Source organism: Saccopteryx leptura, chromosome 5 (assembly GCF_036850995.1).
Source record: "Saccopteryx leptura isolate mSacLep1 chromosome 5, mSacLep1_pri_phased_curated, whole genome shotgun sequence".
Classification (NCBI taxonomy): domain Eukaryota; kingdom Metazoa; phylum Chordata; class Mammalia; order Chiroptera; family Emballonuridae; genus Saccopteryx; species Saccopteryx leptura.
This window is the reverse complement of record NC_089507.1, coordinates 168,430,757-168,450,364: the sequence shown is the minus strand read 5'-3', so window position 1 is coordinate 168,450,364 and position 19,608 is coordinate 168,430,757. Positions and strand designations below refer to the sequence as shown.

At 41.0% G+C, this 19,608-nt stretch overlaps 1 protein-coding gene across 1 annotated transcript; it reads right to left on the bottom strand.

Moving 5' to 3' along the window:
- Positions 1-8,693: 8,693 nt before the first annotated feature.
- KCNJ2 (potassium inwardly rectifying channel subfamily J member 2) lies at positions 8,694-19,123 on the bottom strand. Its single transcript, XM_066386750.1, has 2 exons — positions 18,972-19,123; positions 8,694-13,972 (listed from the first exon to the last, which is right to left on the bottom strand). The coding sequence occupies exon 2, from the start codon at positions 13,755-13,757 to the stop codon at positions 12,474-12,476; it is 1,284 nt and encodes a 427-aa protein (XP_066242847.1). The 5' UTR covers positions 13,758-13,972; positions 18,972-19,123; the 3' UTR covers positions 8,694-12,473.
- Positions 19,124-19,608: the final 485 nt, after the last annotated feature.

Here is a 19,608-nt window from a genome sequence, read left to right as displayed (position 1 = left end):
CCCCCAAAACAAAAAACAACCTTGACATCAAATGCAGACAACATAACAGGTAATGCTCCGGATTTTCTAAGCTACGGCAGGGACACACACTGTATTGGAAGTCTTTTGACTTGATTGCCAAGTTCAGAGCACAAATATAGACATTTCAAATTAGATTACTGTGATTGTTGTTCCCCTCCTCCCTCACTCCACTTGCAAACCCTTTGAAAATTATCCCTTTGAGTCTCCAACATCTATCAGCATCCCAGGTGCTGGATGCTTAATGAATGTTTCCTAAATGGGAAGAGCTCTCTTTTCTGTTTTGGGTGGACTTAGATGTTTTGAATTTGGAGTAAAAACTATCTATATTGGAAAATGAAAAATTGCTACCACAAGTATGAAACTAACTAATATATACATATGTATATAACATCATTTATGAAGCCCTTTTACAAAAACTATCTTCCTTTAAATCTCACAAAATTCTGTTTTTATTCTTATTTTCCAGTGTTGCAAATGAAGATAATGCCAGTTACACATAATATTTCACTACGTGAGGTTAAATTCATCATAAAGGGCACAAAAGAAGAATAGGAGAAATCAAATCTGTGCACAAAATCTGTAAGAGTTCCTTTGAGAATTTCTCAAACTTGCAGATTTCTTCAGGGAAAATATGTATGCTAAATTTCTAAGATTTATATATGTATAATATTTTTCAAAAGTTTTGCTACCAAAGATTTAACATAAAAAATGTCAGTGGGTCAGGAGTCTGGGCTGGGAGGGAGGCAGAGAGCTAGATAGTATTAACATATACTAAGCACTTGGAAGTCCCCAAGATCTTGAAAATTGGACAGTCTGATTTTCCTCTGAGGTTTAGAGGGTAAAACCAAAGGACACACGATGCATCGTCAATTCAGAGATATGTAGGACCTTTAAAAGAAAGGATGGAATTCTATAAAAGACACAGAAGACTGCAGGTAAGAAAGTGTAGACAATTCAGCAAGTGCAATTTCTAAAACTAAATTAGCCATGTTATTTAAATACCTACCAAAACCAGCTACAGTCTTGCATAAATAAATAAATAAGTAAATAAATAAATAAATAGAAGGAAAAGAAGAAGAAGGAGGAGAAGAAGGAGGTAGAGGTGGAAGAGGAGAAAAATGGAATTGAAGAACTCCCTGAGTGCCTAAGCTTGGGAATTTTTGCTTTCATGAATGTAGCATTTCCAGACCTTTGTACCTGGTGGTAATAACCACTAACAGAGAGTTAAATGTCTGCTTGTTTGTATCTAGGTTGTTGTTTTTTCCTGTTGTTATTGGGTTTTGTTTTGTTTTCCCCACGTCAACCCATAAGAAGTCAAATTCTCTTTTAATTTCTCCAAAATCATCTGAAACTCCATTACTGAGCAATGTTGGCTTTTTAGAAAACTGTGGACAGACAAGTGAGGAGACGTTCTGAGCACATTCCCCTGGAAATGACATCTGCCTGTTCTTGCTGGTTGTATTTCTACTGGATTTCTTTCTCCTACCTTCCCCCACTAGGTTTACTCGTTGTACCTCCTGAAACCCATTGAGATACTAAGCAAAACAAATGACTATGTGGTTAGCAATGAGCCTTTCTTTTAGAAACAAGTCCTGTTATACATACATAGATTTATTTTATTTTATTTTTACATAATAACTGTGCCCCTAAGATGGACAGAGTAATAAACTCCTCTGACCATTACATACAACCAGGTATAATTACATACAACCAGGTACATAGGTCTGAAAATTCTAGATTCATGAAAGTAAATTTTCCAACCTTAGACACAAATTCTTCAGGGTTTTTTGTTTGTTTGTTGTTGTTGTTTCTCAAGTATGCAGTTGGTTTCAGCGGGCATTTAAGCAACACAGCCAATGTAGTTTTACAAATGGCATTAGCTGAACCAGCCACGGTTTTTACCTGCAGGCTGCGGGCTCTCCAAAAAGGGAAAAATCCCTTTCACATCCCATTCATAGAAAGGACTCATTTGCCTGGTAGAAAGGTTGAGTGGAGGACCCTGGAACAATGTCAAGCGCTGAGAGGGTATCCGTGGTCCTCCCAATCAAGAAAATAGGCAGGGCGTATTCACAGACAACAGATACGATTGGATTCCAGCTCCCCAGACATGCCTGTACCTTTGCATTTTCCTTTCTAAGTAAATTCTATAGTGCACACCACTTCATGCAAATCACAAGCAGGAAATAGCAACCTAAGCACTTCTTGGATCATGCCAACGTGCAGGTTCAGGAGTGCCTTGTTTCGATAAAGGATACTAAGAGGAAGAAGTCACTTTTTCTTCCAGCAAATGTAATCCCTCAGCCACTTCCAAAGATGTGAAGGGCAGGTGCAGACTTTCTAAATTCAGAACCTTTTCTCCCTGGTGATATGCTAGGGTACTTCTCTTCACATGCTGGGTTCTCCCTCCCCCACCTTGCCATTGGGAACCTGGCTGTTTCTTGCATGTAGCAACAGGACTTTTTTTTTAAAGAAGAATTTTGTCAGCCCTCCATTAATTACTTTTTTTGGCATTCTCCTGTCTATATCGTTTTTCTCATTCTACAACATGATCCTAAACCTTTAGAATGCTTTAGACCAGTGAACTCCAGAAGGCAAATCCTGGAGACCCCTGATGGCCCAATGGGATCATGCACTGGAAACGGACTCTGCTCGAACAGACTGCATGTTTAGATGTCAAGAATGGGCTGAGGAAAGGCAATGGTTCATAAGAAAGCCTCCTGCCTCTATCATGGCAAATCTGGGCCTCTCTTCCATTAAACCTTAAATGAAGACTCATGCTGGAATAGTTCAAATGTTTTGGAGTAGAAGGGAGAAGCCAGCTGCAGACTGAGCAAAAGTACACGCTGTATTTATTAACATTGAATGCAGCTTTTTATATAATTACATCCCTGTGCACTCTTTATTTTTGGTTCTTGAGTTAAGTCACTCAGATTAAATGAAGAAGTGTGCAGGAGAGGTGCTTCGATGCTTCTTTGGTTTCTATGGCAACTCTGAGCATCTTCTCCACTGCCTCATTGACTGAGTGTGCCCAAAGTGATGGGGGCTGCAACTTCCAGCTGCTCCTGGAAGCGCCAGGGAGGTGTGCTTCCTGGATCTCATGGCCACAGAAAGGGCTCTGACTAGACCAAAGAAAGTCTCTGTCACACTGATTCGACCTTTCCTCATTTTCTTGTGCATGGCTGCCCTCTGAGAGCGCTTTTGCCAAGAGTGTTCTGTGAGGGATGTGTACATGCTTGCCTGTGAACTTCCTCTATTGGTAAATAATTTGTTTTTATGGGTCTGTGTCTATGTGCCCAATGCAGCTCCATTGTAAGGACACCCCTATATACAGTACTACCGAGTGAAACACTCTCTTTGTTTGCAGGATCGAATAAAAAAGTTGCTACACTGTGACTTTAGATGTAGAAGAGTATTAGCAAAAACTAGAAATACAAAAGCCAAATAAAACTATAATACCCAGATATATATAATAAACCTAGATACTTGCTTTAGGGATGTCTTTTAGATCATGTGTCAGGATGAGAGAAGTGATGAGACAAAGGTGACATCATCACAGACCTCATCTAAGCATCTTCTAGGGCAGGCGTGGCCAACGGTTTTTGCCCCTGGGCCAGTTTAAAAAGAAAACTTTTTTCATGGGCTGGATGAAATATTAAAATTAAAAAATGTTAAATACAAAAACAATTCATTTAAATAAACAAAATTTTATTATGTAATTTGTTTATGAATAAATGTAAGTAATTTAGTACAACAAATTAAAAAAAAAACTAATATGACGTGTTGAGGCACTTTGCATCACCTATTACTTTTTTAATATCTGGCTCTATACTTGTAGTAGCTATTCTTAACACAGCCTCCAAATGTAAATCATTCAATCTTGATCTTATTGTACTTTTATTTAGATTCATTAAAGAAAAAGTTTGTTCACAAATATAAATTGAGCTGGATTACTAAATATTCTTTGGTAAGTTTTTTTCCATTATTCAATTGCTTATAAAAATTGCACAGACGAGTACAAAAGTTGTAAGTCTTTATAATGGATTTTTTTTTGAAGTTCTTTTTTTAATTTTTTATTCATTTTAGAGAGGAGAGAGAGTTAGAATGAGAGAGAGAGAGAGAGAGAGAGAGAGAGAGAGAGAGAGAGAGAGAAATGGGGGAGGAGAAGGAAGCATCAACTCCCATATATGCCTTGACCAGGCAAGCCCAGAGTTTTGAATTGGTGACCTCAGTGTTCCAGGTCACCTCTTTATCCACTGCACCACCACAGGTCAGGCTATAATAGATTTTTTTTAAAAAATAAAGAAGTATCACGAATCCATTCGACCAATTATTGGAAGTTAACCCTAGATTAGTCACACGCGGAATTCTTTTCTCCGTATCACTATTTTCTTAAATATCTCGTTTTCCAATAATCAAAGACACTTTCGCTTCTGAGTAGCTGAGATTTTAACTTTCATTGTTGTACAATGGTTAGATATCATAGTTTATGTATAAGGATTTAAAAGTACCACTTATTTCATTTCCACAGTGCGTCGTGTGGAGAATATTAAAAATTTAATCGTGGGCCGCATAAACTCATTACGCGGGCCGGATCCGGCCTGTGGGCTGTATGTTGGCCATGCCTGGTCTAGAGTCTGGGCAGTCATTTAATATAAAAAAAGGAAAGAATGGCTTCCATGGGAGCAGGGTTTTTATAAAATCAACTTAAACCATTCCCAGTAAGACATTAAGAAAATATTTGAATCCATGGTGACACCTCTGAAGAAAGAATTAAACAAAGCTTTCTGTATATGGAGAACAAGAACTACATCTTTGCACATTGCTTCACCTGCCATAAGTACTCCATAAGTGGTAGTTATTACATATGCATTTTATATCTAACACCCAGTTACTTTTCTCGATTTTAAAACAAAATAAATATATCCCTATACTGCCCTTTTTCCAAATGGTAATCTACTGCTGACATAGGCCAGATCGAAAACTTTGAGTAACCAACACCAACTGTATAATAATAGCTCCTTGATAGGCCTGACCAGTGATGGTGCAGTAGATAAAGCATGAACCTGGGACGCTGAGGTCCCAGGTTCGAAATTCAGAGGTCGCTGGCTTGATTGTGGGGTCACTGGCTTAATTGTGGGGTCACTGGCTTGAGCATCGTATTATTGACATGATCCCATGGTTGGTTGAGCCTAAAGGTTGCTGGTTTATGCCCAAGGCCACTGGCTTGAACAAGGGGTGACTGGCTCAGCTGGAGCCCCCTGGTCAAAGCACATATAGAAATCAATCAATGAACAAGCAATCAACGAACAACTAAGGAACTGCAACGAAGAATTGATGCTTCTCACCTCTCTCTCTTCTTTTTTGTCTTTAGGTCTGTCTCGCCCTCTCTCAAAAAGATAGTCCTCAATAAATTTTTGGTCAAAATGAATAAAGCTTTTTAGACACTGAACTGCTTAACAGCTTCAATCTCTCAGAACATTATTTCAAGCCTGAAATAAAAAACACCTCTGAAAATGAGCACATTCATCACTAAATCCCTACATTCAGGCCATGTCTTCTGTGTCTTACCTGCACATTTCTGGCCTTCCTGGCATTCTGATATTAGTTACATTGTCCTTATCATAAATTACCTGATATTCTCAACAAAGCAGACCAGAAGCAGAGACCTAAGTGGTACTCTGGGACTTCTGGCCCTGGACAAAACAGCAATGGTGGTTTAACAGATAAACTTTTACCCGCGCACCCTACCGGAAGAGCTTGTGCCACACAAGGAAGCATTACATAACACAAGCCATTTGTTTGAATAAGGCAAAGAATTGTATCATATTCCAGAAAACCATTCTTCTGAAACAATGAATGCCTGGAGGCAACAAACTTCAGTTATTTGGAGAGAGCCACTTACATGTAATTACTCTGCATTATTATTCTTGCTAGTTAGTGATAGTCCTGCCCAGAATTTGGCTCCCTGCTCTCCAACTCCTCCCTTCCTCTTTTTTCTTAAATGTCCTTCCCCTCCATTTCCCCAACTACTTTGCTTCTCCAGCTTCCAAAGTAGACGACTCACTCATCCCAGTGTATCCAGAACTTCCCTGGTTTTAGTACTGCAAATTCTGCATCCCTGGTAAACCTCTCTGTCCCAGGCAGTCCAGGATAGTGGGTCACCCTGTTCCTGAGCCAACTATTATGCTCATCTCACTGCACCTGCATCCTTCAGTTGTTACATTGTAAGTATATAATTTTTGAAAAAGTCATTACAACAACCTTTGCATAGTGGCTAAAATCAGGTCAGTAGGGTCCTCCAGCTGAACTTTTTGAAAAAAGGAGTCTTTGAGATCTTAAAATATGGTCATCTTGGATTTGGCTCTTTACTTCACTTAGAATGCATAGAGCTCACCTTTCTTTCTTTCTTTCTTTCTTTCTTTCTTTCTTTCTTTCTTTCTTTCTTTCTTTCTTTCTTTCTTTCTTTCTTTCTTTCTTTCTTTCTTTCTTCTTTTTCCTTCCTTCCTTCCTTCCTTCCTTCTTTCCTTCCTTCCTTCCTTCCTTCCTTCCTTCCTTCCTTCCTTCCTTCCTTCCTTCCTTCCTTCCTTCCTTCCTTCCTTCTTCCCTTCCCTTCCCTTCCTTTCCCTCCCCTCCCCTCCTCTCCCCTTCCTCCCTTCCCCTTCCTCCCTCCCTCCCTTCCTCCCTTTCTTCCTTTCTCTCTCTCTCTCTCTCTCTCTCTCTCTCTCTCCCTTTCTTTCTTTCTCCTTTTTTCTTCTTTAATTTTGGGGAAGCAAATATATTTGATTTAGTCAGTTTGCTGCTGGCTCTAAAAAGGACCTTTCAAGAGAAAAATCTGTTTTCTTATTTACACATAGTATGCGGAGATGTGCTACTTACAAAGGCCAGACTTCAGGGGCCTTGTTTGGACATCACTGGGAAGAAGGCATAAGCAGAAGGACTCTGACATCTCACCCTGCCTTTTCATTGTGTATGTGTGTGTATTTGTGTGTGCGCGCGCGCATGCGTGCATGTTTACATAACAAAAATATTTTAAAAGTATAAGTGAGACCTATAGTTTTCAACTCACTGCCTGGAGTTCCCACTTCACCTCTTGCATAACAGGCTAGTCACCAGGAGGATCGTGCCATCCCCGTGACACGTGAAGCTTGGTTAGTAGCAGAGCTTTGTGGTTTTGCCTCAGGACAGGCCTATGCAATTCCTAGTTAATTGAAATTAATCTGAAGTTTGAAATGTACAAAATCCCACAACTGATGCTTAAATTTGCAATGAGTCTACTTTTCATGAGTCCCCTCTTTCTCCCTGACAATGCCAGGAGGAGCGGCGCCCCATGTGGACAAAGCAGCATTTTCCTCACGTCGGTGAATAAAAACTGAGATGCAGAAAGGCCTTGGAGGAGACAGGGACACTTTCACTAAGAATGCCTCCAAATGGAAATCACAGAGCTGTGATAGAAAGCACAGCCCGCTGCTGAAGGGCCTCGGTTTTCATCTCAGCTCTAACACGTATGAGCTGTGTGGACTCGCACACGATGCCCCGTCTCTCTGAGCTTAGGTTTCTTCATTTCTTTCATAGGGATAATAATAGGGCCTACTCCTTAGGTTGGCTGTTAAGATTAGATTATTTAAAATGTGTTAAGAACCTAAAACCATGTTGAGATAGATTTAAACAGAGTTAAATGCATAGTTTTTAAGGAAGAAATATTAAGGAGCAGAATGCAGGTTTTCTCAGTATTTCCAGTCTCGAAAAACAGTTAAGTTAATCCAAATTTGGTAGAGAGGAAGTGATACTTCCTCTGAGACCATCTATCCTCCATAACTTTAGGCCTTGAAACAATACATAGTTTGGTGGGTTAAACCAGGTCTAGAGGCAGATACACCTAATTCTAATACCACTTCCGTCATTTGTGATCTTGAAAGTCTAGCCTCAGTTACTTCATCGTAGCAGACATGGACAAATGATAGGGTATGGGCCAAATCTCACCTACCCCGTGCAGTTACAAGTAAAGTTTTATTGAAACACTGCCAGACTATTGTTTTCATATTATTTGTGATTGCTTTCACGCTATAAGGGTGGAGTTACAGAGTTCAGACAAAGACTGTTCTGCAAACCAAAAACTTTTACTATCTGGCCCTGTCGAAAACACATTTGCCTACTTCTGATCTCTACCACAAAAGAAGAGGAATATCCTGATGTGTTTTTTGAGAATAAGATCATATATAAGGCACAACACCATACAGAGTCTAGGCTCCAAGAACAGGAATTATTCTCATTAAACCAAAAACTTAAAATCTAAAGCTTAATATTTTTTTGTTAGTTTCATTTTCTTGTTTCTTGGTCTTTTTCTTTTAGTTTCTAAACCCTAAGAATAAAGGTATCTTTTTAAAATTTCCTTTAAAAATTTTATTGAATATATTAGTGTGACATTGGTTAATAAAATTATACAGGCTTCTGGTCTTTCCTAGCCTCTCTCTCCCTAGATCATTCTGTCCCAAAACAAAATATGAGCCCGACTTCCTCAAACTTGGATTAAACTAATCCGCCACCCACTGCACCTGCCTGTTAGGCAATTTCTATGGCTCTATTCATGCAAACCATCAGGGTTTGTCCCAATGTGGACGAACATTTGCTTTACAGCTCAGCGAGTCTACATAAATATACAGGAAGCCCAGAGATTTTGCTCCGATTTCTTTTCAACGTTTAAGTTTTTATTTAGAAATAATAAAATAAGACATAATATATAAAAATATGTACAATCCATGGTTTGTGCAGTACAACAGGAAGACTTTAGATACAAAAGGATGGCAAACAAAATAATAACTATCACGATTGTCTGAGGCCGGGGTTATGCAACTCACCAGAGGCCAGAGCTGAAACCCAACGTCACTAGAAAAGAGATTCTAGTTGGGGGTGGGGGGGTGGCTATGCAACACTTTTTTTTTTCACCTTAACATTAGTAGACACAGAGTGAAAACAAACTCTACTTCTCAGGACAAGCTTCTTGCCTTTACTGCTTTACTGAGTGGCTTATCATATAATATGAATTGACATTTTTTATTTGCAAGGGTAACATAATTTGGGGGGGATACAGCTCATGAAATAAATGTCGAGGTTTGGGATGGAACTTTGTAGGGAAGAAAGGAAGCAACGGGAAGAAATAATGCATGAACAAAATTTTTTTTAAAGGTATAACTTTCTCCAGGAATTTGGAAATGACTACAGTGCTATCGTGAGACATTCTTTAAATGTCTTGATTCAAGTATATACTTAGAGGGATAGAAAACTATTCCTTTCTCAATAATCAAAATAGAATTCACTTTGTCTACATTTTATTCAAAAATAGGATAACCAAGAATCTATGCTTCCTCCCAAAAAATATAATGCCCAGCCAGATATGGGAAAAAAATTCTTTAAAAGTGAATAAATCCTAAGTAAATTCAACAGGGTTTGCTTACAATAGAGAAGCAACATGTATCCAGGAATAGACCCCAGACATTCATGGCAAGTCTCTTCAATCTGCATTCTAATGACGTGTGTGCACTAATTAAAAAGACCCAGGCAATAAGGACAAATGTTTTGAAGGTAAAACACAGCAAAAAATGTTGTGCATTACCTGTGTCTTGGCTCTTGAAAAAAAAAATACCATTTAATGTAACTGTTGTAACTGTTAAAATACTAATAACTAAAAAAAAAAAGCTTTCAAATGAACAATCCATGCTGAAATAAATAACCGAAGAACAGAGCAATACAAACCTTTTAAGGCTGGTAAATATTTGCTAAAACCATGCTAACCGGTAGCATATAGGTACTAGCTCTCAGAAATTGCTGCACTGAAGTTATACTTTCTATGGCAATTTTTCCCTTTACAGACTTCTATTTACATTTGGCTTTAAATATGAAAATATCTGATAAACTTTATAAAATGTACACTTTAAAAACATAGCTTCTGCAAAATTTTCTTGAAAAAAACAAACAAACCTGTGCACCAGAAATTTTATATATTTTTTTCTCTATTTCAGAAAGAAGTTGAAAGATTTCCCTCCCTCATTCCTGCCCCCGTGCCAACCCCTTTTGCAAAAAACAAAACAAAACAAAAACCTCAAGTCTTTTTAAGTGACAGCACTGTGAGTCTGGGAGGAGCCTTCCCTGTGGTCACCCCCACTCTCCATGGCATCTTCATTTAATTTATCACTGAATACTCTTTGGTTTGATTATTTTCCTTTGCAAAATATAGAAATAGCAGCAGCTGAAGCCCTCGGTGCCCTCTCACTGTCACCAGCCAAACTGTTGCCTCTTCGGTTCTCTCGTCCCCTCAATCTCCGTTCCTCCAACTGTCTAACCAACTTCCCGAACCTGCCTTGAAATTTGGATTTCAGATCGCATCCACTTGCTTGACAATCTCTGTCTTGGTTTCCATAAAACTAACGCCCCCGTTTCCAAACCCAAGGACTTGGAAGGTTGACCACAGCAGATACTGTGACCGTACTGTGCAGGCACTGCATTCAGATATGGCTGCTCAGGACCCAGAGACCATTACAGACATCAATTCACAAAATACAGGATTCTAGAACAAGCTGTGTTTTAATGGCATACAGGGATATAACACCATAAGAGAATTGGTTTTGAGACTCCAATTAAAAAGAAAAGTCAGTAACCCCAGAATTCACAGATAGGGTACTTTAGACCAAAAAATAAAATAATATTAAATAAAATAATTCCATTATTAAGCTAGAGTCGGGGGGGGGGTGTTAGCAATCAGGGAGCCAGGCAGGAGATACTTTTGGAAAACAATGTCTCTTTAGTCACCCACTCTAGGGGTCCAAAAGGACAAGGATCAGCTCAGATTCAATAACAAGTGTACATACATGAAGGGGAAATAATCCTTTGAGATCATTATTTCCTTAATTTGTGACTGTGTTATATGTTATATAGCTCTTGTTGACCCTAAAATTCTGAAACATTTTCAGTCCTACCCTCTACCATTGAAATGAAGAAACTTTCCTCTCTCTCGTGAATACTTGAGCTGAGGTACTACATTCAAAGAGGCTCGTCGGCATCTCACCCCCTCCCCACTTTGGCATTTGCAGCCCTCTCGGACACTGTAGGACTCACTCCTGATAGACTGATCAAAAGAACCAGCCCTTAGAGCTGGCATGGCATCTTTTCTAAGGCGAAGTCAATCTGAAAATGTCCTGAAAGTCAGGGAAATGAATTCAACCACAAAGGTTTCAGCCAATTTACCTTCCACATTGGATGGCTCAGTTCTGAGGACGCCGACTAAATTCAACCAACGTCCTATCTTATGGAATAAATTTTGGAATGTGCAAAAAGGAAAAAACCCAGAAAAATCTAAGAACATGTCACCATCTCTTACCTTATACATTAGCCTAGCCAGCACTATCTTGCAGGAGAGAAAAGATGTTTATAGTGTGTGCGTGTGCGTGTGTGCGTGTGTGTGTGTGTGTGTGTGTGTGTGAATTTCACTTCCGCCTTCTTTTCCATCTTTTAATACAAAAGTCACATGAAAGAACAAAATGTGAAAAGCACTACACTTACTCGACTGTGTGTGGACAATGTCCTATTTTCCAGAGGGCAGTTCAAGGTCTTGCTGAGGTTCAGTCATTGTCTCTTGATATCAAGGCAGCTATGGAGCACTCCTTCCTTTTTAGTATGAGCTTCACTGTGCAAAAATGTGCATTATCTTTGGTATTTATTTTAGGTAGTCTAACTTAAAATTTGAGATAACCCATTAACAACATCATGAAAGGGAAAAAAAAAAACCTGGAGGCTACCATTTGGCTAGCGTTACATAATGCCCTTATGTAACTAGAGAGGGAGAGAGAGAGAGAGAGAGAGAGAGAGAGAGAGAGAATGAATATCAATTCTAGCAAACAAATTACTGGCCTCAAAAAAATCAGGCTTTTGTTTTGGCAGCTAATAGCCAAATACTTGCCACTTTGAAGCGCATATCATGGGCTTTCAACAGAGTTCAATACTGACTTTTAAATTACACTAAAGAAAAACTACATTGCAACAAAAATACAGTTTGTGTTCATGTAGTTAGCAGCTTTTCAAGATTAAGGCAGAGTCTTGCCTTTGTTATGCCATTAAAAACATTCTTGTTCCCTAAAGAGAAGCATTCTGGATAAGTCAAATACCCAACCAAGGCTTGCCTGCAAGTTCAAGTCTTGTAAAAACACAAAACAAAACATAAAAACCCCATAACTTATCCTACAACTTGTATATGTGCCATCAGGTCATGGGGAGGCATGTTTAGTGCTTTCCATTAGTCTTTGAGCTTAAGAGTTTTTCTCTGAAACCATTGTGCTACCCTCCATCCCTGCTGGCCACCTGCCTTGACCGCCTCTGCGCCAGTACCGTCTGAATAACTGTTTTGGGCTTTTGACCAACAGACTGTGTTTTAGCGTAACTATTCCAGAGAAGAAACCAGTCAGTCATATCTCCGATTCTCGCCGTAAGGGCCTGGGCTCTAGAGGTACGCTTGCTTGATTGTGGAGGTCTATGTCAGGAGGTGTGTCCGTACTTGTGCTTTCTGGAACACCATTGTCACTGTCATCTTCCTCTTTGCTTGTGAGGGCAACTTCATTTTCATAGCAAAATGAATTCGCATTTGAGAGGATATATTTCTTTTCTGCTAAGTCTCTGGCGCTACAAAGGGGTGTGTTGGGTACTTCATAAGTCTTGTGGAACCTTGAATAGTCCACTTTGTAGTAATGCTTCTCTTCAAAGAGGACAGGCTCATAGCGGTGACCCCAAAGGATTTCGTTTGCCAGATATGAACTACGGCACTGTGTGGTCATGGCAGTGGCTTCCACCATGCCTTCCAGTATCACAACAATTTCAAAGTCTGCATTGTCAATGTCCTGTTTACTCAAGTCATATAAAGGGCTGTCTTCATCAATTTCATGGACTATAGTGATTGGGGACACCAGAAATATACGGTCAATTCCGCTGTCAAACCCAACGTTGATATCTATTTGATCCAGGGGGATGTACTCCCCTTCCGAAGTAATTCTAGATTTGAGAAGCTGGGCTCGAACGTGTGCTTCTACCAGATGACTTTTCCGAAGATTGCCCACTCGCCACATCAAACACAGCTTGCCATCTCTCATAGCGATCACAGCATTGTGACTGAAGACAAGAGTCTCATTTCTCTTCTTCGGTTTGGCCATCTTCGCCATGACTGCGCCAATGATAAAGGCATCGATGATACAGCCCACGATGGACTGAAACACCACCATGAAAACAGCAATCGGGCATTCGTCGGTGACGCACCTGAAACCATAGCCGATGGTGGTCTGGGTCTCAATGGAGAAAAGGAAGGCAGCCGTGAAGCTCTTGACCTCAGACACACAAGCTTTGCTCTCTTTTGGTGCATCCAGATCCCCATGGAGCAGAGCTATCAACCAAAACACACAGCCAAAAAACAGCCAGGACAGCACGAAAGCCAGGCAGAAAATAACCAGCATCCACCGCCAGCGGATGTCCACGCACGTGGTGAAGATGTCGGCCAAATACCGCTGTCCCTTCTCGCCCACGTTGATGAACTGAACGTTACAGTGCCCATCTTTCTTCACAAAGCGGCTCCGGCACTGTTGTCGGGTGTGGACTTTGCTCTTCCCGTTCCCAAAGCCGTTTGCAACCGCCATGGTGGCTAGCTTCATGCCGTCTTCTTCTGAAGACACAATGCTATAGCGGTTGGTTCGCACACTGCCCATCGCTTCTGCTGTGGACGCCAGTGCTTCTGCTTTGGGAAACAGTCTGAGTTTTTGCAAAACCCTTTGGAGAAACAGTTTTGAATGCTCAGTGAGGACACACACCAAAAAAAATAAGGAGAGATGGGGGTCTCCAGGAGCCTTGAGGTTCTACCAAGGTCTGTCTACTGACATGCAGAGTTACCTCAGTAACTCAGCTGTCATCCAGAGAACAGGTCCTGCCGAAAACAGAGAGAGCATTCATTACAAAATAATTCATTATTAAGGGCTCTACACCCTAAGGCAGCATTTCCTAGTAAGACACACAGACTCAGATAGAGATAAGCACAGCCTATGTTAAATTATTGGGTTTTTTAATCATTGTGCCTTAAAATAATTGTTTTATTTAAAAGCACAAAATCATTAAACACAGAAGGGTTAGTTGTTTGTGACTAGTCTTTCCACCACAATGTCAGGTGCCTTTTCTCCTATATCTTGTAAGCAGTCTAAAATAGTCTGTTTTATGGGTCTACCTCTCCCCTCTCATTCTCTTCTTTTGTTTTCTTTACTTGTGAAGGTCCCAAGTAATTAACCAGAAGAAGGACTTTTTAACTCCAAGGTTTGTCATGAAGCATTAAGAACTCAGACACAGCTAGAGAACATTCCATACAAATGCAGAATGTTCGTATTCATTGAGTTGCAGGTGCATTAGGGGAGACTCTGACAAGGTTGAAATCAGAAGGCACCAATTGTTTTGTTTAAATGATGAAACTGAGCAGACAGTCCTTAAAATCATCTGAAACGAATTCTCAAATTCTGAAGACTATTTGGGCTGGCTTCATCAGCGTACACACTTCAAGCAGTCAATATGTAGAAATATCTGATAACATCTGTTAGTGCAAATGATTCTGACTTGAAGCCTCAAGTTAGCTCTGGGGAATAGAGAATGATTCCGTTGCTTAGCAATTAGAGTCCTGAAATTCTCTGGAGATGGGACTGCCAGGTATAATGACAGGCTTGGAAGTAAGCACCTTTGTGCCAAAGGACCAGATCTTTAGTGGATTGAGATAAGACAGGAACTCATTTCATGAGAGTCCAATCCTGGGCTTTCCCAAACAGAGGCAACTTGGTAGGAAAGGATCATAAATGTCAGCCAGCTTACTTTCACTTCCCAGTGCTGTTGTTTGCTATACGTTCCTATGGAGAAGGCACTCACCTTTACCTAATGTGAACAAACAATAGTCTCAGTTTTCTCCTCGTGCCTTATCCTGTTCTGGGTAAAAACTATCTATCGCCTTTAACGGCTCTCCTTGGCCCCAAAGATACTATGTTTTCCTGGACAACTAACAAATGCTTAAGCAGAAGTCTGGGTGTTTTCTTTATGGACTATAAATTAATGCAGCACAGAACTAAAACAAATAAATAAAAGTGATTCCCCCACATTTCAACCCCCCCCCAAATCTAACCCTGTATTAAAAGAGAACAAAAACCAACAGATTAAAAAAAGGTCAGAAATCTGTTGAAATCCTAATAATAAGGACTCCACTTATTTTTTCTGCCCCCAGACTGTACTAAAATGAAGCAGGTCACTAAAGCAATGTCAGTCAAGCCACTTGCAAAGAAAAAAGCAAAGCATGTTATCTCTTTGTGTGCACCCCTTTACAGAAAGGTAAGGTGTACTGTCTTTGAAAATGGTTACAGTCTTTTCACTTCTCCCTCTTCATCCAAGTTATTATGCAAGAATGTGCCCCAACACATTTTTCCTGAGATTAGTCATCTGGGAAAATTGCAATGTGTGCTACATTTTGGCAGCTTTTGACACCTAAATGATGCCCGATTCGAAAGTGTCTCTGAATTACTTTATAAAATGAAGTTCCTGTGCCTTCTCAATCTTCCACCTGCTTCAATGTTTTGTCTGCTTCCTTGTGAAGTTTGTACTTGGACAAAAGAAACAGGACTCCTATTCCTCAGGGTGCTAGATCCTGGACAGGGAAAGAACTTTTCTTTTTTTACCAGTGATTCCAGCTTATTTGGCTCACGTGAAATTGCCAAGCATTTCTACACAAAAACAGGTTGAGGTGATTTAACACCAAATACAGGTGTACTTCCCCACCACCACCAAAAAAGGGTGGGGAAAAAGCATCATCTAGTGCTAGTATCCTTGAGTTCAGATTGACTTCAGAAACATATAAGCTGACACCAAGAAATTTCCTTTTCGTGATTCAAAACAATCCACCCCTCTGAGTTAGCATTAGGGACCATGAGTAGGCAGTCTCAAATTTCTCCTGACTGACTTCTTTCTGCACTTTGCCAGATTAAAGCATAACCACCACAGGAAATCTAAAGACTGAATTACGACTTTCCAAAAAATCTTGACCCCAGGACATTAGTCTGAATTCCACAAAACACACATTACCAGCTTCCTCTGAATAGCTTTCCCCATTTAGACCCCTTGAAAAGAGCCTGGATTGAGCGACTATTATTGTCTTGTTTCCATTGCTAATGACAGAATCTGTTACTCATGCAGAACTTCATTTACAAATGTTCTGTCCAGAAAGGGGAAGCAAGAATCTTTTGGGACAAAATGAAGACTTCTGTCACTTTGAATAGACATGCTCCAAAACAGATTTATGTGTGTATATGTGTGGAGCTGATGACATTGCAAAAATCTAGAACCTGCCAAAGTTTGAAAGGTGAATTGTGTTAATAGCCCACTATGAAGAGTGGCTTTCCTATGAACTGCCCACATGCCAAGTGGCTTCAGGCAAGCAGGAAACGTCTTTGCTCTTCTCTTACTGAAAATCTCTTACTGAAAATTCGTGAGCATCTGGGAAAACTTCCATGAGGAACAGGGTTTCTGTGCAACTTTATTTTAGGGATAGATTCAAAAGAATTTTTTTTTTTTTTTGAGAAAGAACCGATTAAGAGCAGAGCAGAACACTAAGTGATGGAATTCCCTGATGGGAACAACTCAGGAGAATTGATATTTGATTGGATGAACAATGTGTGTGAATTCCCCTTTCAGCCAAAATAGTTAAGGGCCCGATGTAAATCTGAAAGACACAAAGCATCACTTCACCCAGGCTATAACCAACGAGGTAGAAAAGACTTCTGGGAAGTTGAAAGGCTACATGTGGTGTTGTTCATGGTAAGACTATTTATAGGCTGAGCCAAAATTAAGCATAAGCAATGGAAAAAAATAGTCCAGTGCTTCAATCTTAGGTAGATGTTAAGGGAGAGAAAGCTACGGATTAAAAAGAAAAGAGGGGGTAAAGGAGATAACATAATGAGTGACCCTAAATTACTTCGACTATATAAAACATATTTCCAATACGGATTATAAAATACCAGAAAAATGTCATTGTGAACAATAATTGAGAACAATGCATCCCATGATATGGTCATGGTGTGGTGAAAAAGAAAGTTCCTCACTAAGTGTGGGCACTAAGTAAGTATAGTAAAAGAGAGTGTGTTAGGCTAAGAGAGAGGTCTGCTAATAAGTGTTTAGAGCAGCTATTCCCCAGCTGACGCCATATACACCAGCCCCAGTGTGCTCTGAGCACATGTTGCTATGTGAGCACAACTGCTAGCAAAGCAACCTTTTAGAAGCTCAGTAAACAGGAGGGAGGGGGAAGGGAATGGGAGGGGAGGAGAGGGGAGGGGAAGGGAATACCCATTTCTCTGTGTGATCACTACAACATTCACACTCAACACTGCATGGAGCAAATGCTGAAAAACATACGCATTTGATAAACAAAAAATACACTAAAAAAAAGAAGAAGAAGGAAAAACATACGCATTTGATAAACAAAAAATACACTAAAAAAAAAAAGAAGAAGAAGGAAAAACTGAAAACACTCAACCTGTTCAAGGTAAAGATGTGGTCAATCTTTCATGCTACTCAAAAGTCATACAAGGACTCGCCAGCTAACCAGAGGTTCCATAACTGGAGAGTCTCAAGGAATTGGAAATACTGTGAAGGTTTTAAATGCCAAATTCACCAGAGTTGAGAAAAAATATTCCTAATGACACCAATGCACCAATGACATCAAAGGAAGCACCAACAAAACATGAGGGGAGGGGCTGGAGGCAAAGTGAAATGACCTTGACCCTAACTCTCACCCCTCCCACAGTCCCTGAAGTCACACCTCTTACCACTGAGCGTGGAGATTTTTCAGGATAATGGCAAATATAAATATCACACTCCCGGTGGGGAGTGGGAGGGAGCAGGAAAAAACTTACAAGTGCACAGTAATATACAGCAGACATACAACAGCTTCTAGATTAGTGCGAGGGAAAAAAAGTAGTCAACGTCAATATGCATTCTTTGCATACCCAAAATATGTTTTCAAATAATGCCTTATTTCCTAACAGGTAAATTCTGAGTTTATGAAAATTCCCAGGATTCACAGCCATATCCTGGTTACCATCCTATAGATACACTTATCCAGTCACAAACATTGAAATACCCACTTCCTGTCTCTCTGTTTTTTTTAATTGTCAAGATGAGTCTATGTTATGATGCAATCTTTTTTACAGAAAAAGTCGTTTCCACCACTAGCCTCCCTACAAACCACGCTGTCTTCAACTTAGGTATTAGTACTATTATTATCAAAAATCACAAGTTGCTTAGGGGAGAGCAACATAATGGTGTGAAAGTTTTGCTGTCTTTAGGCTCTATTCCAACTCGGGCTCCTGCTCCCTTTCCCAGCAAAGCAACTTTGAGTCTCTCACTCTGTTTGGAACTCGACGCTACACTTGAAGCAATGACAAAGAAGGAAAAAAGGCCAAAGATCAAAACTATTGCTGAGTACCAATGTGTGCCAAGGTCTAAGACCAGTATTCTAGATACACTACTCCTCTCCTCCTTTTTTCCCCCTTAGAGCGAGAATCGAACGCGAGCTCCCTTGCCCTTGTCTCCAAACTCAGTATCTTGCTACAGCTGGTGCATTGGAAGTTATGAGCACAAACAGATGCTGCAGAGAAATGTTTCTATTGCTCAACTGTTCCAAGCATATCTCAGTATTTTTAGATCTGGGGATGTTCTGGTGCGCACACAAACTCTATAGGCATGATCTGGGACTCGGGAGCGTGGGTGAGCGCTCCTGCAGCGTGACAGCTGGGGCACCACTGGAGCAGCGGGGCAGGGTAAAGCCGGGAACAGCAGCCCGAGTCCACTCCCCAGGACACATAGGCAGCGAGACAGAAGGAGGGAAGAAAACACACAGCAGCCCTTACCTGTTGCTGGCGCAGGAGCATGGGGACATAGAGTGGAAGTAGGGGGGCACAGAGGCATGTAAGATCCAGTAGTTTGTGAGAGCGAATGAGCCAAAGCAAACCAGAATTCCCAAGACCAAACCTTCCGGCGCCGGGAAAGGCTGCGCGCTGGCCAGGGCTCCAGTGCGCTCTGCAATATCCCGGCCAGCCTGGCTCCGCCTCCGGGCCGCTGCTGGCCAATCGCAGCGCGTCTGGCCACGCGTCCGGCCCCGAAAACCGCGGCGGGGAGGGGAGGATGCTACACCCGCGGTCCAAGCTTCTGCCAACCAGGAGAACCTGCTGCGGCTTCCACCGCCTCCAGCCTCCCAGCCCGATCCGGGAGTCTGGCCCTGGTTGGGCAGGAGGAGCTTGCGCCCAGCTTGGACAGCAGCAGGTGGGAAGCTCCGCTTCCGGGCTTTGGCTATTGCCTAATTGCTGCCTGACCTTGGGCAAAGTTTCCTACCCTTCCCCGTGCCCCACACTTCCCTTTTCTCTCCTGGGTGGCAATTGTGCTCTTCGTGGGCCTGCGAGGTGCGGGTGCCAGGACGAAACGTTTGCAGCCGGGAGGACTGCATTTAAGCCCGGGCACGTCCTCGTTATCGTGCCTCCCACGCCTCTA